The 22,749-nt window shown below is 62.6% G+C and overlaps 2 protein-coding genes across 2 annotated transcripts; one reads left to right on the top strand and one right to left on the bottom strand.

Moving 5' to 3' along the window:
* Window positions 1-5,151: 5,151 nt before the first annotated feature.
* Window positions 5,152-16,530, bottom strand: IQGAP3 (IQ motif containing GTPase activating protein 3; the record flags this gene model as incomplete). Its single annotated transcript, XM_084303319.1, has 37 exons — window positions 16,454-16,530; window positions 16,064-16,220; window positions 15,556-15,633; window positions 15,287-15,363; window positions 15,058-15,125; window positions 14,768-14,881; window positions 14,455-14,633; window positions 14,200-14,287; window positions 13,823-13,986; window positions 13,642-13,729; window positions 13,361-13,524; window positions 13,076-13,236; window positions 12,746-12,870; window positions 12,463-12,626; window positions 12,255-12,345; window positions 12,016-12,183; window positions 11,730-11,872; window positions 11,484-11,654; window positions 11,084-11,167; window positions 10,907-10,978; window positions 10,360-10,429; window positions 10,040-10,248; window positions 9,799-9,951; window positions 9,538-9,701; window positions 9,148-9,372; window positions 8,928-9,068; window positions 8,484-8,568; window positions 7,994-8,226; window positions 7,780-7,912; window positions 7,143-7,245; window positions 6,836-6,980; window positions 6,578-6,665; window positions 6,134-6,346; window positions 5,872-6,038; window positions 5,627-5,728; window positions 5,381-5,489; window positions 5,152-5,265 (listed from the first exon to the last, which is right to left on the bottom strand). The coding sequence occupies exons 1-37, from the start codon at window positions 16,516-16,518 to the stop codon at window positions 5,152-5,154; spliced, it is 4,875 nt and encodes a 1,624-aa protein (XP_084159445.1). The 5' UTR covers window positions 16,519-16,530.
* A 2,572-nt stretch (window positions 16,531-19,102) lies between these two features.
* TTC24 (tetratricopeptide repeat domain 24) lies at window positions 19,103-22,509 on the top strand (the record flags this gene model as incomplete). Its single annotated transcript, XM_084303320.1, has 10 exons — window positions 19,103-19,775; window positions 19,856-20,068; window positions 20,140-20,268; window positions 20,367-20,488; window positions 20,585-20,692; window positions 20,937-21,007; window positions 21,122-21,189; window positions 21,606-21,735; window positions 22,087-22,227; window positions 22,452-22,509. 10 exons carry the CDS (start codon window positions 19,103-19,105, stop codon window positions 22,507-22,509), a joined length of 1,713 nt encoding a protein of 570 aa, XP_084159446.1.
* Window positions 22,510-22,749: the final 240 nt, after the last annotated feature.

Consider the following 22,749-nt stretch of genomic DNA (forward strand, 5'->3'; position numbering starts at 1 on the left):
TGATTCACTTATCTAATCGCTCCAAAGCCCGGGCCTTGTACACCTCTCCGGAGCTCCAGCATATCCTCTCGGATCGGTTTTTTACCCCCGCAGGTGGCTTGGCTCTCTTGACTCCCTAATCCCCGGGCTGCTTGATCTCTTTAACTAATCCGGCCAAGATTTGGCACCCGCTCTCGGCTGCTCCCCTAACCCAGTGCCGGCAGGGCTCAGCCTCCCTCCCTGCCTTGTGGCACCAGATCTGGGCACAAACCCGTTGATTTTTGATTTTTTTGCCAGGCGGTGCCACCCTCGGACCCAGCGCAGCTCGCCAAGGCCCTCGCTTCCCTCCCGGTGAGTCACGTCCGCTGACTCAGGCCAGAGAAGTTGACATCCCCAAAAAACATCCACGAGCGCCAGCCTGGAAGGAGCCCGGGGGCTGGGGCTGCAGGGGAGATTCCCCCCCCCAAGGAATTTCACAACCGGAGAGCGAGCCCACCCCGTGCGCCAGCCAGCAGCGATGCCCAGATCCTGCCCCCGCTCCCACCAACCCTCCCCTCGCTCCCCCAGCCTCGTGCCCACCGCTCCCCATCCCCACCCCGCAGCATTCCCAGCCCCAGGGCTCGTCCTTTGCCCCTGCACCTCAAAACCTCCCCTGCCCGCAGCTGGTGGGGACGGCCCCAAGGCTGCCCTGGCTCAGGGGCACCAAGTGGCTCCTGCCTCATGCTCCTGTCCCTGCTCAGCCCCACGCGGGGAGGTTTTGGGGTGCAGAGCACAAGCCCTCCATCCCGGTGCTGTGTTATCCCCCCCAGGTACCACCGAAGCCCCCTGGCCCTGTGGTGCAGCGGGAGGCACTCGGGTACCGGCCCGTCCTGGGTCCCTGCCCTCTGCGGGGCTGGGATCACGTTCCCAGAGCGGAGCAGTGGGAATTTCATGCCTTTATTTGCAATCCAGCGCTGACCCCGAGGCCGGGAGGAGAATGAGTCAGCTTCCAGCACAGAGCAGGATTCCTCCTCGGGCCGGAGCTGCTGCTCTGCTTTCAGTTCAGACCGGCACCGTTTGGCGAGGCGGCAATTAAATCAGATAATTAAATTGGCACCCCTCACCAGCGACAGGCTGCAGCTTTTCCACGCTCACACTTCCCGCGCAAAGCTCGAATCGAAAGCGACGGAGCCCCCGGACCTGCCCCCAGCCCACCGCCTGCAGGAGCACCCAGCAAAGCGCCCGGCTTGGGGACTGCGCCCGCATCCCCAAAAGAGTTAACGCCGCGCACCTCCAGGTTCTGGAGCCTCTCCAGGAGCTGCTCCTGGCCCCCAGGGGCGAAGCCTTCACCCACCCCCTGACTGCTCTGCCCGGGGGATGCCGCAGGGCTCCGCTGCTCAGGCTCTGACAGATGTCAGTGCTGGCACAGCTCCGGAGGCAGCCGGGAGCGCCGCCACCTTCCTGCGCCCGTCCCTGGGTCACCGCAGCCCTCGGGGGTGGCCGCCACCTTCACCCGCAAGGCGGAGGGAGAGGAAGGTGCCTGGAGGTAGGAAACGGCACAAACCAGGCTGCGTTTGGCCCCAGGGGGCTGGTTTAGGAGCTGAGCGGGTCCGGGCGCACCCGCACGTGGCACTGCCCCAAGCTCTCGGCCTGCTGGGCGCAGCGCTGTGCCCCAACCCATCCATCCCTGCAATGCAGCGCCTTTGCTCCATGTTTTTTTTAGGGGGATGAGCCCAAATACAGCCCGGGGAGCATCCTCTCCTCAGGGATGAGGATAACCAGGCAGGCCCAGGAGCTGCTTTCCCCTGGTTTGTGCCAGAGCTGGCTCCCTCTCGGAGAAAACCGAGGCCAAGAGCAAGAACCCGTCTCAGAAGGGCACCAGCAGAGCTGGACACATGGGATAGCCCCCAAAAAATCCAATCCCAAAGCCCTCATCCCCACCAGGGCTGCTTCACCCTACAAAAGCCCGGCTCCCTGCGGCAGGGCGCTGGTACCCGCGATGCTCCAGCCTGGCACGTCTCCCCGGGGTTGCCAAAGCAACGGCAGAAACACAACAAACAGCAACAACGCGCAGCAGACAGTCGGCAAACATTCCCCTCTTATTTTCTCCCCGGTTCGGTTTGTGCTTTTTCCCCCTCTCCCACGAGGAAGCTGCTGCTGCCATCGGAAGGGAACAACAAGATGATTCTGCGGCGCACCAAGCCCGCGCCATCCCAGCGGGAGCCGCGCTGCAAAACCCCAGCGCCTCCTGGAGAGGAGCCCGGCAAAGCCCCAAACCCGAGGAGCTGCTCACCTCCCTCCCGGGCAGGATCCTCGTGTGCCGAGCAATCGGGGCCGTGCCAGGCTGAATCCCACCTCCGGGGTGGCTGCAGAATTTTTTGGGGATGTCCGGAGCTCAGGGGCAGTCGCGGCGTTCTCCTGGGATGTCCAAACCTCGAGCCAGCAGCGGGGTTTTTGGGGACCCAGGGTTCAGCCCCCTTTTGGGTAGGACGGGGAGCGTGCGAGCATCCTCGAGGCTGGAGCTGAAGGACGGGGACGCAGCAGGACAAACCCACGGAGGGGTCTCAGGTGTGCAAAGAGCCCGGGCTCAGCAGGGCAGAGCCACAGCCCGAGCCCCGTGGCCGCGTTAGGGGGATTAGCGGGCGCAGCGCGGGCTTTCCGAGCAGGATTAGTGCTGCTGGCACGTGATGCGGGTGCGAGCCCACGCTCCCTGGGAGCGCTGCCCTCAAACCAACCTGCCCAGCACCCAACCCCTGCTCTGATGGGGTCGAGGCTCTCGGCAGCACCTTTCCAATCCTCGTTCAACAACTTCTCAGCTTTTTAGGCTTGTAAACCCCCAGCGAGAAGCCAGCCCCTGCGCCTCCCTGCTTTTTAACCTCCCCAAATCCAGGCGCAGCTGGGGAAGCCCTGCCCCTGGCAGCCCCACCGAGGGTTTGGTGTCACCTGTGCCCACTGATGGCGTGCAGCAGCTGCCACCAAGCTCCTGCAAACGCGTGCCAGGGGCTGCAGGGCTGAGCCCCGGTGCCCAGAGAGGCAGCCGTTAGGTCTGAGATGGCAAATACACATCCCATTCTCGCTCTCAGATGCCCATATACAAATGTATGGACACATTCACACCCCCGGGAGCCCTTTCTCCTCTTTTTCCGAAGCCCACCCAGCTCTCAGGTCACTTACAGAGGTAATTACAGAGGCAATTAACGAGCAAGGCAATGCACAAGAGCACAAACCTGGCACCCGAAGGCTGGGAGAGCAGTGAGGGGACTGAGGGGGGCTGCATGAAACGGGGCCCTACAGAGCCCAAGCATTTCCCTCTGTCCCCATCCCCAAATTTACACCCTCCAGGAGGAATTTGGCAGCGGGGGGGGTGCAGGGGATGATTTCCCCCTGCGTTTGCCACCCCCAGCGCACGCAGGCACTGTGCGGCACCCACAGCCTCGCGCCCCATGCGTGTCCAAACCCACGCGTGTCTCAACCCCTCCGGCCACAAACCGAGCCGGGAGCGCTCCCCAGCCTTTGGGGGACCCGAATCCAGGAGGAGAGGAGCCGGGGGGGGGTCCCAGCGCCCCCAACCCGGGCTGTGCCCGAGCCCCTCGGCTCTGCGCAGCGCCTGCAGCCGCTTCCCCGCAGCCGCGCTGCCACCTGGCGGAGCCACCGTGGGAAGCCGCGGCCAGGAGAGCCCCTTGCGACCCTCAACAAGAACGGGGACATCGAGCGAGACCCCCCCCGACCCCAGAAACCCCCCCCCAGCCCGCCCCGAGGTGGGCGCTGCGGGAATTTTTGGGCACAGGTTTCCACGTCGCGCTCCGTCCCCAAAAGCGCTCCATCCACGGCAAGCGCTGCGGCAGGAGCAAAGGCAGCAGCTCCTCCATCAGAGGAGGAAAAAGGTGGAAAAAAGAAAAAAAAAAAAACACACAAAAACCACAAAAATCTTGTCCCCAGCCCTTCTTGTCCCCCCCCAGGGGAGCAGCACCCAAGGGGTTAACGCAGCCCGGTCCTATTTTAAAACTGGAAGAGCGCTGCAGCTTGATCCCGATTCATTCCTTCAGAGATATAATCATAGTCTTTATGAGATGTAATCATAGTATTTATTTAAGAATTAAGCTTGTCTGAAAGTGGCCTAAATTCCCCCTGCAAGAGCTGAGTCGGTGCCTCAGCAGCTGACTCAGCACCGCGCCGAGGGAGCCAGGACCCGGCTCCCAGGGGAGGATGCTCAGGGTGGGGGGCCGGGGAGGAAGAGGAGGAAGGAGCCAGAGCAGTTTTTCTTTTATTATACATCTTTATTTAAAGTAAATGAGCAAAGGCAGAGGAGGGGTAAAATGGTTTCAGCTTTTACCGGAGAAAGGAAATCCATAAAAACCTCACAGACAAGACAAAACGTAAAAACCTTCTGAAGACAAGACAGACAGACTACGTTGGGGTACCGCTGAGCCCAGGCAAGGACTCATCCTCATTTCAGGAGCTGAAGTAGCAATAGGGACTGCCTCAGGTCCTAAAAAATGCTCCCAAGGGTGCCTGGGACCAGTACCAGCTCCTTCCAGATCCCTGAAATGGGGCAGGAGCTCCTGGAGAAAGTGCTTTAAGAGCAGCCGTGGCAGTCTTAGAAGGAGCGATCCCACTCCACCCCCCTCAGTTAGAGAGCAGGCACTGAAATTCAGCTAAAAAGGAGGAAAAAAATCAAAAGGAGATCACCTATTGCACTTGATTTACTAGCGAACAGCGCAGGGGCGTCCGCAGGAGCCGTTATTGCCTCTGTATTATAGGGAGTGTGCAGAGAGGGAGGCGAGCCTCACTCTGACCTTCCCCATCTTTAAATAGTGAAAGAAAAAAATTAGAAAACCTTGATTGCATCACTAAAAACGTGCCTAGTGTCCTGAGCTCCGTAGTGTCCTCAAGCAGCCAGCCGTTAGCGATACGGGCACCGAACGGCCACGACACCGTTCAGCATCCCCCAAAACTAGGTTATTTTTTTTAAAAGCTACGCTGCAAAGCCACAGCAGCTGCAGCCTCTGCTCTTGCAGGGCTCACGCCTGCTCCTGGGGGCACAGAGGTGGGATTTTGGGGTGCCCAAACCCTCCGTTCCCCCAGTTCGAGGCCGTTTGCTATGGGAGCAGAAGCACGCTGCATGCACGCAGAGAAGAGGGGCCCTGGCAGGTTTGCATCGCCCCCAGTGCCCCCTGTCCCCCCCCCATCCTGTTACTTCTTGAAGAACTTCTTGTTGAGGAGGAAGATGAGCAGGTTGACGTTGACTTTGGCTTTGTCGAACATCTTCATGACGGCTACGCCCTCGTACTGCAGCTGCAGCAGGTCCTGCAGGAGGGGCGGACATCACCACGGGGGGGAAAACGGGGCAGGGGGAGGCTTCCCCACAGCACAACCGCCCCATTCCTGGGGCAGGACCCCCTCTCAGCCCCCAGCTCCCCACCTGGTAGTGCAGCTGGAACCTCTCCATGTCGATCCCCATGAACTTGGCTTTCACCTGGAACCTCCCGGCCTCCTCGCAGGGCACGATGTCGAAGATGACGTTCTTGAACCTGGAAGGAAGGGAGGCGACCACGGAGGGGGGTCACACATCCACTGCAGCCCCAAAAGTACGGCTAAAGCTGCCACCTCCCTCCCTGTGCCCGAGCTCTGTGCTGCCACGGCTCTCCCTGGGGGCAGGGGTACGTACTGGCTGACGGGCAGGTCCTCGATCTCCAGCAGCACGCCCTTCTCCAAGAGCCGTGCTGCCGTGTAGCGCAGCGGCTGCAGCTTCTTGCTCTTCCCGCTGGCCCTGGAAAGAGAAGGGACCACGCTCTCAGCTCCAACCACGAGGAAAATCCCCTTTGCTCATCACAAAATCCAGCTGGGAACACAAAATTACACGTATATTTTAATTACTGGAGTTTTTCCTTGAAAAAACATCTGTACGCTCACCTGTTGCTGGCGGCCAGGTTGTCGAGGCAGGTCCTGATGTACTGGTTGTAGTAATCGATTTGCTCCTCGTAAAACAGGGTCTTGGAGTCGAGGCCCTGCAGGGTCTGCCTCAGCTTCAGCAGCTCGCCCTTGCGGTGCTGCCGGTAGCGCCGCTGGTTGCGGATGTCCTGGAGGAAAACGAAGCCTCTGAAGCTGACAGAGCTCACGGGGAGCTCCCATTTCCCCCGAGCGCACCTGAACGGCCACCCCAGCCCCAGCCCACCTTGGCCAGCTCATTAACGAGCCCCTGGTACTGATGAGCAGAATCCACGAGCCCCAGGCTCTCCAGGCGCCGCAGGTTGCGGATGATCTTGCGTTTCTTCTCCTCCACCGAGAGCTGGCTGTTGGCGGCCAGCGAGCGGTTGCGTTTCAGCTTGTCGGGGGTCTGGGCGTCCCGCAGCGCTCGCCTGCGCATCAGGTGCTCGTGGGAGGCTTCCTGGGGACCAGGAAGGGGACGTTTGACAAAAGGGACTGGACTGGGACACCAGCAGATGGAGCAGACCAGCTCCCAGCCTGAGCTTTGACCCAAGGCTCTCCAAAAAACTGAGCTGGACGCTGCTGGAGCACACGAGCAGGAGCCAAGCCATGGAGCAAGGCAGGACAGGGCAGTGCTCACAGCCTGCTCACCTCTTCCCCGGGTGATTTTATCATCTCATGCCCATCCTACCTCCAGATCTGACGCCGGTGTCTGCAGGATCTCTGGCAGGGACTCTCCTGGCTGGGACTGGATCACGTCCACCAGCATCTGCTTGGTGCTGGGGACAAGAGAGAGGTTGGGCGCCTTCTCCACACCGCTGCACCAGCTGCAGGTTATTCAGGTGCCTTCCAAGGGATTTTTTTTTCCTCCTCCTTCCCCCAGAGATGCCCAGGATCCTGACCAGGCTGGGCTGTGGGGTCCGTCTGTCCCCAAGGAGCCCGTGCTCACCTCAGCAGCAAGCTCCTGGCGTCGCTCTCCTCGCTGTCGGCCTCCAGCAGTGGCTTGCCAGTGAGGGTGAGGGAGATTTCCATCTTGCTGAGCTGGGCGAGCAGGGCCTCAGCGCTGCTCTCCGCTGGGCTGGGAGCGCTCTCCCCTGGGGGGCACAGAGAAGAGCGGGGTCAGGGAGCAGAGCTGGCATCCCCTGCCCAGTGCAGGGTCATGCCCAGAGCCACCACGGGGAGAAAAAAAAAGCACCACAAAGCCAAAACCCAAGAGCACGCATCCCTCCCCTCCGTCCTGTGAGGGAGCTACGCACCGATGAGGGACTGGACGGTGGGAAGCTCATCGAGGTCTTCCAGGAGCTCGTGCAGGGGATCCCCGTGGTGCGGGGCGATGGAGTCCTGGTGCTCGAGCAGGAGCTGGGGGGTGCAAGGGAGAAGAGTTGGTGGCAAAGTGAAGGAGCAGGGCTGCGATCAAAAGCCCCCAGGGAACGATGCGAATGTGGAAGTCCCTTGGCAATCCCCTCTTGTGCGCAAAGTTAGGAGGTTCAGGGGAAGACAAACAGCAAAGAATCCACAAAATATGGATTTGTTGCTTAAAAAGAAGTCCAGGAGGAGCTGTGCTTGCGCTGGTGTACAGGGGAACGGGGCAAAACAGAACAGAAAAAGCCCAAAGAGCTGGGGACAGCAGAAATGGGACCACTCGCCCTGCCCAGTGGGGTGCGACTCAGCCCCACGGCTGGCAGCAGAGAGGTCACAAGTCTCTGCTGGGAATTACGAAGTTGCACGGGTGGGATCTGGGACACCAATGCCCTGATTTAGCAGCTGGGGACAACAGGGAGACAACAGAAGTCACCAGGGAACCAGGAGCTTGCCTCGGTACGGCACCACGGGGATCTCCTGAGGCCGTTTTGCACCAAACCGATTCGCTCGCAGGTGGCCTCAGGCCCTCACCTTGTGCGTGTCGATGAGCTCCCCGACGGTGATGTAGATGACCGGCTTGGCCACCGCCACCAGCTCCGAGTACTCGTCCACGTTGAACCTCTCCTCGGGCTCGGGGACGCGGCAGGCGGCGGCGATGAACCTCCTGCGGGACCGGCGGCGGCGGCGCTGAGCCCCAAGGACACCACCGCCACCCCTCACACCCCGGTGCCAACCCAAAACCCACCTGAACTTGGCGTGGGTGTCCTCCAGGTAGCGGTTGACCCCGCAGAGGTGGGCGTTTTCCCCCTCGAAGACCTTGCGGGCGGCCGCGTGCTGCAGCACTTTGGCCACGGAGCCCAGGCTGCGGCGCTGCTCGGGGTGCAGCGTGGCCCCCGCCGAGATGTCCACGATGTCGAAGCCGTCGGGGGCCACCACGGCCGGGTTCATGAAGCGGTAGTAGAGCAGGTTCCCCACAACCTAGGGCACAGGACAGCAGGAGCTCAGCAGGGAAGGCTGCTTTGTCCTCGCACCGCGGGGTGGGAGCCTCCCGGAGGGGACAGCGGCACGGGGAAGAGCCCACGGTTGGCATTTCCTTGCTGCTCCAGGAAAATGTTTAGACTTAAACACATTTTTTAAGTCCAGGGGGAAATGGCAACCAACACGTGTGTCTGAATGAGATCCTGGCTCCCCCAGGCACGCAGGTTCCCACCCCACCAAGCAGCACAGGTCCCCACCTTGTCGACCTCCTCCTCCGAGGCTCTGGGGAACTTCTCAGCCAAGGATGTCCTCAGGATTTTGGCCACGTAGCGCATGCCGTAGCTGGAAAAAGGGCAGGGAGAGGTCTGTCAGCACGCATCGCCCCTCAGCTCCTTCTCCCGCCCTGCTGCCAGCCCAAATCTCCCTAAAAGCCTTCATCCTGCGACTCCCTCAAAGCTCAGCTTCTTCCTCGCAGGCACCCAACACCGACAGCAAAGCGCTCAAACTCAGAGGCAAAGAGCACCAACCCAACAGGGCGTTAGAGGAAGAGCAGGAACAGATTATTTTAGGATTTCTCCTTGCTGACAGCTCAATAATGGGACGAGCAGCCCCCCCATGGCCCCCCCAAGCTCCCATTCTAGGGCCTTGCTGAAGCTGCCTTCCAGCTGAGAGCCCTGCAGGGCCATGCCTCAGATACATACGGGATTTTATCTACAGAAGAGGTGATGGCAGAGACAAACTTGTCTGTCGTCACAAGAAGGTTACGGACGGAAATATCGAGCCGTCTTTGGACCTCAGGGTGGCTGAGGGCTTGCTCGGGGCTGACCTCGTAGGGGAGCTTGCTGCAGGCAGAAGACAAGGTCCCCGTCACCGTCCCGTCCCCCCTGTGGCTGGGCTGAGCTCCTTTCCCCTGCTCCTGACCTTTTCTGCCCGCTCTGCGACTCCATCTGGTTGACCCACGCCTTGTAGATGTCCACGGGGTCGGTGCGGATGCTCAGGGTCTTGTCCTGCAGCACCTCCTGCACCGGGCCGCCCAGGATCTGCCGCAGGGCGTTCTGCCCGCGGGCGTTGCGGTAGAAGCTGACCACCAGCCGGATCACCGTGGCGTTCCCCGTCAAGATGTCGTGGATGTGATCCACCTTGGACCTGGGGGGGAGGTGGGAAGGAGACGAGAAACCACCTCAGTTGTCCTCCAGCACAGGGAGGAGGCAAGGAGCCAGCAGCCGGAGGGAACCGCCACGTCCCTGCTGACGTCTCCAGGCTTTTTCCGAGTTTGTCCCCAAATTGGGGCACCCTCCCCCGGCCGCCCACCTGATCTCCTCCTGCAGCGCCGCCTTGAAGAGCTGGAGCAGCAGGTAAGCCTCGCGGGGGTTGGAGGCGTAGTTGTAAAGGGTGAAGATCACCGACTCCATGAACTTGGTCGACTTGTTCTGGGGCATCTGGAAGATCAGCCTGGCCAGGTACCCGGGCTGGGTCTGTGGGGATGGACGGGGAGAACCCCAATTAGCCCCAAAAGTGTGGGACTGGGGTCCTCCCATCGTGCTGGGCATGTCTGAGCATCGCCAGCCTCACCTGCAGCAGGTAGAAGAGGTGCTGGTACGCCTCCAGCTTCTGCCGCTTCTCCTTGCTGAGCGCCTTGAGCCCCTTCTGCTTGTCCAGGGACATCATCTCCGAGAGCTGCCCCTTGTTCTTCTTGGTCAGCTTCTTGCAGTGGGAAACCACCTCCTGGAACGAGGACAGGGCAGCCGTGGCAAGCTCTGATTTCAGCCCAGCCTCTACAGGGAGGCCAAGGAGCTGGCGCCGCGCTCCCAACCTGTAGCGTGATCCGGTTCTTGACCAGCAGCCCGATTTTGATGTCCATGAGGTCCAGGTCACTCTCCAGCTGCTGGCTGGCCCGGATCCTCTTCACCACCTCCTCCCGCAGCCGCAGCACCTCGGCTTCCTCCCAAAAGTCCTGCTGGCTCTGCTCCAGCAGGTGGATGAAGCGCCGGACGATGCTCAGCGGCGGGCTCCTGGCATGGACTGCGGCCGGGCACGGCCCCGTGAGCACCCCAGCCCCCAGCGGAGAGGGGCAGGGTCCCCTCCCCAATTAACCGGGGTTATTTTGGAGGGGGGAGATGAGCAGGCACCTACCTAGCATCCTGTAATCCCCACGGGCCTTGTTGGCTCTCACAAAAGCCTGGATTTTAATTATGGCTTTAACCTGCCGAGACAAACGAGGGGAGGGGGATGCAGCCCTGCGGCGAGCTGGGCAGTGCCAGGACCGGGGACCCACCGGTGCCCATGGTGGGGGCACCCCAAACCCCACAGGGGTCTCAGGACACTACCCTCAGCCTCTTCAGGTGCTGCACGCCAGCAGCCACTGCATTTCACGTGCCCACAGGCAGCAGGCACCTTCCCCTCACCCTTCTCTCCCCTCTGATGGGGATCTTGAAGCCCCTGCTGGCTTTTGAACAAATCGGAGAGATTTTTCTCTCCTCACCCTCCCCAGAGCCCACCAGCCTGGCACGCAGACACCCCGGGCACTTTTTCTTTCCCCCAAGCCCTGCAGGAGGATGCGGCAGCTTCTCTCTCCTCTCCAGCCACCCCACAAACACTGGGGGCTTGGCCACGCGTTCGGGGGCCCCCAGGACCTCACCGCGGCGGTGGGCAGCGCTCTCAGCCCCCAGCCACCACTCACGTTCCTCCTGAAGTAGCGCAGCCTCTCCTGGTACCTTTTCCGAGCCTGCCACATCCTCACGCCCGCCTGGATCTGAGAGAGACGTCGATTCAGTGCCCTTTTTTACCAGGCAGGGAGGGAAACGCCAGCAGGCAGGGATGTGGAAGTGGGAGCAGAGGGGAAAGAAGGGTGGCTGACCTTGACTGCAGCATCCGCGTGGGCTCGCAGGTAGCGCAGGCGCTCCAGGTAAGCTCTGCGCTGCTTCTGCCCCCTCCACCAAGCCTGGAGAGAGAAGAGAACTGCTACCGACCCGCACGAGGCCACTGTGACATCCAGCTGGTGCCCTGGAGAGAGCACAAGACAACGCAACCACAACACCCAGCACGGAAGAGACGAAACCAGAGCCCTGAGTGGCTGTGGGGAGAAAAACGAGCCCTGCGCTCCCCTTGTCAGCGCTTCACAGCCCCTGAGTTGAGCCTCGGCTGCTGAACGCACAGAGCAGCAGGCACCCGGTGCTCCACGCACCACGGGCTCACTGCTTCAGGCACCCCAAACCCCAAGGAAAACGCAGCAATGGGATGGATCCTGCCTGCCTCACCTGGATGCGGAGGGCGGCCGGCTGCTCCTCCCGCAGGACGCGCCAGCGCGCCGCAAGCTGCTGGCGGACGAGGAAGCCTCGCAGCCGAGCCTGCAGCCTCACCACGAAGGGGACGTGGGACGCCCACAGGCGCTCACGGTCATGCGCTGAGGTCACTCGGGTGATGACCGACTGCGGGGACACAAGGCACCGGGTCACAACCCGATGGCACCGCCAGTATCCCGCCCGTCCCCGTGCCCCCCGGACCTGGATCTCCTCCCGGCTCAGGTGCGTGGTGCAGAGCTCGCCGTCGCGTGGCCTTTCCCAGCTGCCCTCGAAGGTCTGCAGGCTCAGGAAGTACTCGGCACCATCCTGCAGCCTGTGCTGCACCCAGCGGGGCTTCGTGTTCCCTGTGCACCGACGGAGAGCTGCTGGGGACCCCCACGGGGCTGCTGGGGCAGGGAAGCACCCCAGGACCCCATTCCCTTGGGGACAGGGAAGCACCCCAGGCCCCCGTCCCCTCCAGGAGGGTTTTGGCTCCCCCAGGCTTTACCTGCTTGCCTCTTGGTGGCCGCCAGCGCCGCCAGCTGCTCCTGGTACGCCGCGGCACATGCGTCCACCACGCCACGCAGCGCCACGTCGGGGTTGCGCAGCACCCGCAGCGTCTGCGCCGCCTTCCCTTCCTTGATGGCCTGGTTGATGGCGGCGGTGCCCAGAGCCACTGCGGGAGCAGAGGGGGGGCTGAGAGGGTTCCCTTCCCACCCAGCAGCTCCCCACTCCCACGGCACTCACTGCGCCTCGCTGCCACCCCGTCCTCGTTGGCCCCGCAGACCCCGCTCTGGATCTCCTCCCACCAGAGGACAGCTCTGTCGTCCTTGGTGGCCTGCGGGGTGGAGAGACGGGGGTTTAGCAAGCTGGGGAGCCCCCACCCAAGTGGTTTTTACGCCACGTCGCCCTCCTGGTGCCTTCCTCCTCGGTGCCCTGAGGCTCCCAACCCCACCTGAGCTTTCAGCACCCGTGCCCGGGTCAGGACGTGGTGGTAGCGCCGAGCGGCGGCCGCGGTGACACCGGGCAGGGCGGCCGCGGGCAGCAGCAACGCCGCCAGCGTCTTCTGGGGGTCCGCCTGCAGCAGAGCCTCATTGATCAGTCGGACGGCGAGGACTCCTGCAAGGAGGGGAGGGCACACGGCTCAGCCCCCCAGCACCACACAGGGTTTTTTGGCGTCTCTCCCCACACCAGATCTCTTGGGGATTTGCTCAGGCACGCGCCGCGCGGGCACTCACTGTCGTTCTCGTCCTGCACCGCTGAATTGGTGGCGTTCACGCAGTCCTGAACGTCGTTCCAGGTCAGGAATTCTGCTCCTGCTTCCTTAAATTGGCCTTTCAGCTGCAGTAAGTCGTCGAAATACCTGCAGGAGGGACACAGGGCGATGGCTTAGAGCGTTTTAAGCGAGGAGGACTTCTGCCAGAAGCAGCTGCCTCGTTTCCCTGGTGGGATAAAGGAGGCACAGAGCGAGGCAGCTGGTGGAACAAGCACCCAGCACCGCCAGGATCCCTGGCTGTCCCCTCCCAGGGGATCTCCCCCAGACCATCACTCCACCACCATCTCCTTACCTCTGCGCATTTCCATCCTCCACGTCCGACAGCCCCAGGGCAGGGCTGACCAGGCTGCTCCAGAGCCCGTCGGGGTCCCCGGCATCCAGGGCTCGGTTCACCAACGCCACGGCCGACAGCATCTCCACGGCCACAAACAGCTCCTCCTGCACCAGCTCGCCCTGCGCAGGGCAAGCAGAGATGCTGAGCCCCTGCACAACCCCACCGCTCCCTTTCACCCCATCCCAGAGCCTCCAAAATCGTGCAGGAAGCTCCAAGATCCTCGCTGGGAAGCGGGGCCCTCACCCTTGGGTGCTGGCGCTGCAGCAGGGCCAGCTGGTGCTGGTACAGGGGGGCAGCGAGGGGGTGCACGGCGGGCAGCTGCGCCGCCGGCTCCATCAGCGCCTCCAGCGTTTTGTCCGGCGCCCCGCGGCGGATGGCGGCGTTGATTCGGCTCACGGCCTGCAGCACTGCGGGGGACACCAGGGGACACACCAGGGGCTGCAGGACGTGGCCGTGCCCCCATTTTCTCCCCGCGGAGCTCGGCCGGGGAGGAATTGATCGCGCCATGCGCCGCGGCCACTCACTGGCTCGCTCCTCCTCGCCCTTCTCGTTCGCCGCCGCGATGCCCGCGGCCACCTCCTCCTGCTCCAGCAGCTCCACGTAGCCCAGCTCCTGCAAAAAAAAAAGGTGGGGGGAATCTACAAGTGCCCCAGGTCCTGCTTGGCCCTGGGAACCCACAGCTATGGGGTGCCAGCCCCTTCCTACCAGGGCCTTCTGCTGCCGGTCCGCGCCGAGCTGCTCCAGGTAGCGGTCGAGGTTGTCCCGGCGGAGGTGGCGCAGGGCCAGGACGGGGTCCTGCAGGGCACGGTACAGCGCCAGCACGTCCTGTCTCTCCAGGGCATCATCTACGTCCTCCAGAGCTCCTTGCACTAGGGGAGAGGCCAGGTCACACCTCCAGGATCGAAGCAAGCTGCGGCTGAGACCACCAGCCTGCCCAAATCCCACTGATTTCTCCTCAGAAACGTGCACCCTGCCAGCTGTGAGCACCCAGCTCCTATCTGGGCACCCACCACCCCACCCAGGCTCTCCTGGAGCACCGGGACAGCACCCTGGGGCCCCCCCAGCAGGAACACCGCGCTCACCGTTCGCCTTGTTGATGTTCCCCTGTATCTCAGCCTGCGTCAGGCAGCGGTCGTAGATATCCTCGCCGTCTGGAATCGCCCGCAGGTGCTGCAGACGGGGTGCCCCCCGTGAGCTTTCCACCCTGCTGAGCTCTGGGCCCATTTCCCAACCCCCAACCCCAAAAGAGAAACCCTTCCCCGTCACTTTTTACCCCCCCAAAAATTCCAACGGGGTGGGCTCCCACCCCCCTCGCAGGTTTTTGGTGCCGTCCTCACCCTGTTCCTGGCGTTGCTGCCCTTCTCCCTCTTGGCCCGGTGCAGCACCTCCTGGTAGGCGCCCGCCAGCACCGGGCGCAGGTCGAGCAGCATGGCATTGGGGTTGAGGAGAGCCTCCATCGTCTGCGCCGCCACCCCCTGCTCCACCGCCTCGTTGATGGCCAGCACGGCCGCGTGGACTGGGGACGGGGTGGGATGGAGAAGCGTGAGGCCGTGGCGTCTCTTACGGCACCAGGTTTGGGTTTTTTTTGCACCAACTGGTGGATTTGGCAGCAGGGCGACGCGCGGCACCGCTCCCCCGGGATCCCCTCACCTGCTGCTTCGTCCACCGAGAGCTCGTTGGCCAAAATGCCCCCGATTTTGCTGAAGGCAGGCAGCTGCAGGCCGTACTTGTCCAGCTCCCGCTGCATGTTGTTGATCTCCTCCTCTGGAGCAGGGCAGAGGGGTCACTGCCCGGCCCCACAGCACAGCAGAGCCCCCCCGGTGAGCCTGAGGGGTGCAGCAAACCCCCAGCAGCACCAAGCAGCTTTGGGAAAGCTCCCGAAACCTCTTTATTCCCTCTCCCCATCCCACAGAGGGACCTGAGAGCCTCATGACGTTCACCTGTGAAGTTCACCTTCCCATACAAGTCCTGGATCTGCGGAGCCAGCCCCAGTTTGAAGAGGTACAAGCTGGAAGAAGAAGCAGACCCACGCCGTGAGCCCTCGTCCTCGCTTCTCCCTCCCTGCCCCAGGTCCTTCGGGTACCAGGCTGGGAAAAGGGGAGCGCGGCAGCCCCGGTGCCACCACGATGAGCCCCGTTTTAGGGAGAAACGCTGCAATTTTGGACCCACCTGAGCGCATGGATGCAGTAGACCACCCGCGGCATGTTCTTCTTGTCGTAGATGTCGGTGGTCTCTGGGTGGAAGAGCTGCCAGCGTGGCAAGGTGGCCGTGAGTGCCACCAAATGCCACCACCAAACCCCTCCGAAAAGCAGCCGACGGCGCCGGCAGCGAGCCAGCCCCCGGAGAAAAAGGTCCCAAAGGTGGGTGGGAGAGAGACGAAGCCCCCCCCACAAGTAGTGGGGGTTTTTGGAGGGGGGGCAGCACCGGGGACACCTTACCGAGGGCAGGCCCACGCGGCTCATGGCATCGCGCCAGTGGTTGATGTTGTCCGTGTGCCGAAAGTGGAGGCCGCTCGCCTGGAGGGGGGGTGAAGAAAAATCAAGCCAGGATGAAGCTCCTGGGACCCCCCCAATCTCCCCCAAACCCCAAAACCCCAAAGTTAGGGGCAAAAAAAAAGGCAAAATCCACCCCTGGGACAAGGCCCTGCTTCACCAAACCACCCCAAAGCCGCTGCCATCAGCCCCTTCCCCCAATTTTCAGAGCACCCCCCCCCCCCCCCCCCCCCCCCCCAAGGAAGCCCCACAGCCACCGAAGCCGGGAGAAAACCCACCCCCGCCAGCTACCGGAGCAACAAATTTGCTTTTTGCTGATTTTTCTTCCTTTTACACTGCATGAGAAGCCCTTTTTTGCATGCAAACTTTGCCCAGATGCCTCAAAACCTGTGGATTTTTTTTTTGGGGGGGGAGGCCCTGAGGAATGTCCCCCCCCAATGTGCCACGGACTTGCCTTGTACCGCGTCTGGTCGCGGTCATAAATCTTCTTGGCAGGGACCACGTCGGGGGCGAAGCAGTGGCCCAGCTTGGCCAGCAGGACCCCGTTGCGCAGGCTCTCCTCCAGCTCCGTGGGGGGGGGCAGCTCCTCGCCCAGGCAGGCCTCCATCCAGCTGGGGGGGGGGGAAAATTGGGAGGGTGGGGGGTCACAGACCCCAAAAACACCACCCCAAAAGGGAAGGGTGCGCCCAAAGGGGACTCATCCCCCTCCCTCTGTGCTTACGGGGCCGCCCCGTAACAGGGGAAGGGGGATGCCCACCCCATGGGGCTTCTTCCTGTTCAACCACCCCCCCCCAAAAAAATAAATTTGGGGTCTGTTTTGAAGCGGGGGGGGGTTCAGCCTCACCGCTTGGCTTCCTCCAGGCGGCACAGGTACTGGTAGGCCACGTTCTGCCGCCGCCGCTCGTCCATCTCGTCCGCCGTGAGGCGCCCATCTGGGGGGGGCACAGGGACCCCCGTCACCCCCCCAGGCTCGGGGGGGGTTTTGGGGTGCCCATAGCCCCCCCTCGGAGGAGGGTCGTCAAAGGAAAGCTGGGATTTCGGTACTTTTTGGGGTGGGGAGGGAGGATTCCAGCTCCCCCCTTTCCTAAATGAGTGTGGGGGGGTCCCACAGCTGGGAGGGGTTTGGGGAGGGGGACTGGAAATAGCCAGGGGACCCCAAAAGTGCTGGGGGGCAACAGCAGCACGCCCCAGCCCCAAAAACACACCCCCACCACGCCCAGACCCAAACGTCAAATACATACACAGCCCCAAAAACACCCCCCTGGTCCCAAAAACAACCCCAAACAGCCCCAAAACGCCCTCCTGATCCCAAAAACATCCCCCGGTCCCAAAAACAACCCCAAATAGCCCCCAAAACAACCCCAAATAGCCCCAAAAACACACTCTTGGGCCTCAAAACATCCCCCTGACCCCAAAAACACCCCCAAACAGCCCCCAAAACACTCCCCTGACCCCAAAAACACCCCCCAGCCCCCCAAAAATCACCCTCCTAGCCCCAAAACCACACCCCCTGCCCCCAAATATCCCCCCCAGCCCCAATAACACCCCCCCGGCTCCAAAATCAACCCCTTCAGCCCCAAATACCCCCCTCCCAGACACAACCAACCGCCCCCCGACCCCAAACCCCCGACCCCAAATCCCCCCCCCCCCCCCTCACTCCGGAGCGGCTCCGGCCCCGCTCCCTCCATGGTGCAGCCGCGGCCCCGCCCGCGATTCGAATCTCCCGCCTGCAGGGCGGTCACGTGGGGGGGGGTTCGCGCGGGGGCTGACGGGACTTGTAGTTCCCGGCGCGGGGCTGAGGCCTGTTGTGCCACCCACCCCAAGTGGCCGGTGGTTGTGTCACCCGTCACGAGTAGCCGCTGTTGTCACCCGTCAGGGGTGGCTGGTTGTGTCACCCAGCACAAGTGGTGATGCCATCTGTCATATGTGTCCGGTTGTGCCCCCTGTCACAAGTAGATGGCTCTGTCACCCGTCACAAGCGTCTGGTTGTGTCGCCTGTCACGGGTGGCCAGTTGTGCCACCAGGCAGCCGGTTGTGCCCCCTGTCACAAGCAAACGATTGTGTCACCCCTCACAAGTGTCCCGTCGTGCCACCCATCACAGATGGCCACTTGTGTCACCCGTCACAAGCAGCCAGCTGTGCCACCTGTTATGGCCACTATTGTCACCCATCACAGGTTGTGTCACCCACCACAAGCAGTTGGTTGTGTCACCCATCACAACTGGCCACTATTGTCACCCATCACAAGCGGATGGTTTATGCTATCTTTTGTAGGTGTCCAGTTGTGCCCCCTGTCACAAGTAGATGGCTCTGTCACCCATCACAGGTGTCCGGTTGTGCCACCCATCACAAGTGTCCGGTTGTGCCCCCTGTCACAAGCAGACGATTGTGTCACCCACCACAGATGGCCACTTGTGTCACCCGTCATTAGCAGCCAGTTGTGCCACCCGCCACAGCCGCCACGCGCCCGCAGGCCCCCGTTACCATGGCACTGCACAGCCCGATGGTGGCGGAGCTGAAACCGGAGCCTGCGGGGCCATTGCCGCTCCTGCTGCTCCCCGGACACCCGGGAGCCACCGGCGGCCGTCACCAGCGGGCTGCGAGGCCAGGAGGCACTCGGGGACATTTTAGGAAGCCTCATCCCCCACCCAGGGCTCCGTGCTTCGCCCCCTGCCCGCTCAAAACCTAAAAGGACAACAGTAAGTGCAGCCAGGCACGGTCCTAAAAGAAAACCCCAAATAAAAGCCTTCCCCGCCGCGCCGCCCCTCTGCTTGGGTACGTGATGAGCAGAGAGGTTGGGCTTGGGGTCCTCCGTGGGAAGGTTTTTCCTCCTGTTTGTGCAGCAAACGGGCTCCAAACCTTAGTGATAGTAATAACGAGTGATAATGAGAATAATAATGGTAGTAATAATGGTGAGGAGGAGGAGGGTGGTGGTAATAATAGCAATAAGAGTAGTAGTAATAATAATAATAGTAATAGTGATGATGATGATGATGATAGTAATAATAATAGTAATAATAATAATAGTAATAGTAATAGTAATAATAATAATAATAATAATAATAATAATAATAATAATAATAATCTGCTTGTTTTGAGGGGTGCCAGGACTCTGGCTGTGCCACGCCAGGCTGCTCAGTGCTTCTTTCTTGCAGGCGTGTCACTGCCCATGGCTACAGAACTGAGAACACAGCCCACAGACCCCATGGACCCCACAGACCCCACGGACCCCACAGATCCCATGAACCCCACAGCCCCCATGAACCCTGCAGCCCCCACAGACCCCATGAACCCCACAGTCCCCATGAACCCTGCAGCTCCCACAGACCCCACAGACCCCATGAACCCCACAGACCCCATGAACCCCACAGTCCCCATGAACCCTCCAGCCCCCACGGACCCTGCAGCCCCCACAGACCCCACAGACCCCATGAACCCCACAGCCCCCAAGGACCCTGCAGCCCCCACGGACCCTACAGCCCCCGTGGACCCCATGGCCAGGAGGAGGAAGAGTCAGAAGAAAAGGAAGGAGAAGCTTGCGGTGGTGGAGGAAGCCGAGGAAGGGGGAAACGGTGCCAAGGGGCAAGCGGCTGAGATCGAGGGGCTGACACAAGCCGGGCAGCAGGCACTGGGGCTGCGAGACGTGCGGGGGGCCCTGGCGTGCTTCAGGAAAGCGTTCCTGCTCTCGCTGGGCACCACAAGCCCCCGGCTCCGCAGGATTTGCTCCTTCAATCTGGGGGCTGCCTACGTGGAGGCTGGCAAGCCCAGAAAGGGCCTAAAATTCCTCCTCGAGTCGCAGCCGGCGGAGGGTGAACCCCTCGGGGGGCTTTATTTCAACATCGGGGCGGCCGGCGAGGGGCTCAGGGACTTCCCAAAGGCTCTGGAGTGTTTTGGCCAAGCGGCTGGGCCGTGCCAGGCTGGCAACCAGGCCGTGGAGATGGGTTGCTGCTACCTGGGGATGCAGGAGCCGGCACGAGCCGCCCGGTGCTTCTTGGAGGCTGCCCACAGCTACACGGTGGCTGAGAGCCCCGAGGCCGCCGCGGTGGCTCTGAGCAGGGCGAGCGGCTCCATGCTGCAGAGCCGGAGGTTTGGGGTGGCAGAAATCGCCCGGATCCTCACCTGGTGCCGCTCCCTCTGCGACAGCATCGCCAACCCGACCCTGCGAGGTAACGCCGTGCTGGGCCCCTTCGCTCCCGGCACTTGGGAAACACCATTCCCCACCCGGTTTCTCCTCTACGTCCCGCAGGGAAGCTCTACAACGAGGTCGGCCTCGGCTTCTCCCAGCTCCACGTCTTCTCCCTGGCCAGCGAGAGCTTCGAGCGAGCCCTCGCCCTGTGCCAGGGCTCGTTGGGGCGGCGAGGGGAGGCTGCGCTGCTGCAGAACCTGGGCGCTGCCCGCAACGCCCTGCGCAGCTTCGGCACAGCCCTGGGCTTGCACCGGCGAGCGGCGGAGCTGCACGGTAGCTCGCACGGCGTCCCTCGTGGTCCCCTCTTCTGGCCCCGAAACGTGACCCCCTCACTCGCTTCGCAGGCGCCGTGGGGAACCGGAGAGCCCAAGGGCAGTGCTTCGGAAACCTGGCATACGCCTTCAGCCAGCTCGGGAACCACGAGGCTGCTGCAGAGAATTACCTCCACGCCCTGCAAGCCTTCAGGGATTCGGGTAAGGGGACATAAATCCTGGTCACGACGGCCCCATCTGCCCTACTGGGGTCTCCACAGCTCCCAGCCGAGTGTCTGAAGGGGATCTTTGCCTTGCAGGGGACGTGCAGGGGCAGTGGCAAGCATGCGAGGGGCTGGGAGCCGCCCGCTTCCACCTGGGGAACCCCCAAAAAGCCGTCGGGCACTACCAGGAGGCCCTGACTCTGCTGTCCCGCTGCCGGGTAAGGGAAACCTTTAGGGCCAGACCCTCCAGTGCGTGGTGAGCGCCAGCCCCAGCGCAGGGACAGACTCACCTGGGGGGGATTTCTCCTCTGCAGGGCACCCCCAGGGCCGCTGGCGAGCGGATTGTCAGCCAGCTCAGCCGTGCCCTCCAGCACCAGCTCTGCCTCCACCGCCACCCCTCATATTGGGGTGCCCCGGCGCCGGTGAGCAGCACCCCGGGGCCGTTTGGGGTGCTGGGAGCCAGACGGGGCCCGAAATAGGGCCGGGGATGGTGCTCAGGGGTGGAGACGCCAGCAAAGCTCTGCACCGAGGTGTGCATTTTCTGCCATCTCCCCGAGCTGTGCAGCTGCTCGCCTCTCCTGACCGAGCCCTGCTTTGGGGTTTGGGGGACAGGGACACGTCTGTGTGGCCCCCAGGCTACCCGTCCTCCCCACTGGTGCCCCACAGGACCTCAACCCACCGCAGTTTTGCTCCGTGCTGCCCCGTGCCAGTGGGACACGGCTCCGGGGAAGCAAGGTGTGAGTAGGAAAGCTCCAGCCGTGCCGGCAGAGGCCGGTGTCCTGCCCCTCGCTCCTCCATGGCTGAGTTCCCAGCAGCATCCATGAGATAAATCTTCCTTCCCTCGACCCCAGGTCCTTCAGGGAGAAAGCTGGGGATGAGCTGCACCAGCCTGCACTGGGAGCACAGCCTGGGATGCCAGGTAAAAGGGTGCAGTGTGTGTCTGGAGTGGTGCCCACGTGTCCTGGGTGCTGCAGAGGGAAACGCTGGGTTGGCTCCCACACTGGCCATGGTCTTGGGAAGAGAATTTTTCAGAAAGTCAGATTGCAGAAACTTGGATGGGCATTTTTTCCCCGATTTGCAATAAAAAAACAGAGGGGCACGTCGCCTGGTGCTGGGCAGAGGCGTGGGGAGGCAGCAGTGGGGAGAGGAACAAAGCAAAAAAAAACCCTCCCGGAACAATTATCCGAGCAGCGAGGGGGGAACCGAACCCCATCCTCTTGCCAACTACGACCCAGGTGACATCTGAGCCACACGGTGGCTTTCAGCCAGAGGCAAGGCTTCGGCACAGCTCGTGCCAGCCTCCTGCCTGTTCACCTTTCCTCCTCGGTGGCACAGGAGCAGCAGCCCCGGCCCCCGACCCCGCAGCGAAGCCCCAGGCCCCTCGCCGGCACCCAGCCAGCTCCGAGGAGGATGAGGATGGTCCCAGCACATCTCCGGGGCGTCACAGCCAGCCCCACGTTAACGGGTGGGTGAGAGGCAGGGCTCCCTGCACTGAATCGCTGCCTTTTAGCCCTGGCAGCAGCAGCAGCAGCAACGCAGCGAGCGGCATCGCTCCAGGGCCTGCTGCGGGCTCCTGGGTGAAGGCAAAGAGCCACGGCCGGGCTGGATTTCAGCTGAAGGTTTGCATGGGGACAGGACGTAGCGACTGCAGCAACGTCACCACTGTCTCAGCTGGCCAAAACGCTCCTGGCTGGCATCACGCGTTGGGTTTTAAGGGGGTAATTCACGCTGGGACATGGGGATGGGTTGGTGGCAACGGGATCGGGCAGCGTTCGTCCCACAGCACTCCCCGTTTTGCTCTCTGCTTTGCTCCCAGGCACCTGAACAGCACCCATCTGCGGCCAGGAGGTGCGTGCCGAAGCAAAACCCGGGCCCCCATGCCCCCAGCCGCTGTCTTCACACCACGTTTCACCGGGCACAGCAAGCACAAACCCTTGGGGCCACGCTCCCCGCAGCGGTAGGTGCCATGCGGGGCCACAGGCTGGGGTTTTCGGGCAGGATTTGGGCACCGCAGCTCCTTGCGACCCTCACGTCCCCCTCCCCAAAACCACGTGCGGTGCCCAGGCGCCGAGGACTGGCACCGGGGAACCCACCCCAAGCCCTTGGGCATGGTGGCGGGGCCACGGCGGGTGCCAGCGGCCCTATAAAACTCCTCAGTAGCCCCCAATCTGTGCCTCGCAGGATCTGGGGACCCGGCCGGGGCAGCGGGATGCTGTCCCGCATCTGCAGCCTCCTGTGACACCCACGGAGGTGGCACGGAGCCACCGGGGCCACCAGCGGTCCCCTTCCACCGGCACCACCGCAGCAGGATCCGGCCCCGGCTGCGCACCAGCGCGCACAGCACCGGCCTCTCTCCCCTCTCCCATTTTGCTGGAAACCTCCCCAAAATAAAGCTGAGCCACCCCAAAGCCTCTCGCCCTTCTCTGCTCCCACCCCAGCGCCCCCCAGCGGCTCCCCCCTCGCCCCAAGCACCCCAAAC

The sequence above is a fragment of the Netta rufina genome (genome assembly GCF_964035555.1).
Source record: "Netta rufina genome assembly, chromosome: 29".
NCBI classification, from domain to species: domain Eukaryota; kingdom Metazoa; phylum Chordata; class Aves; order Anseriformes; family Anatidae; genus Netta; species Netta rufina.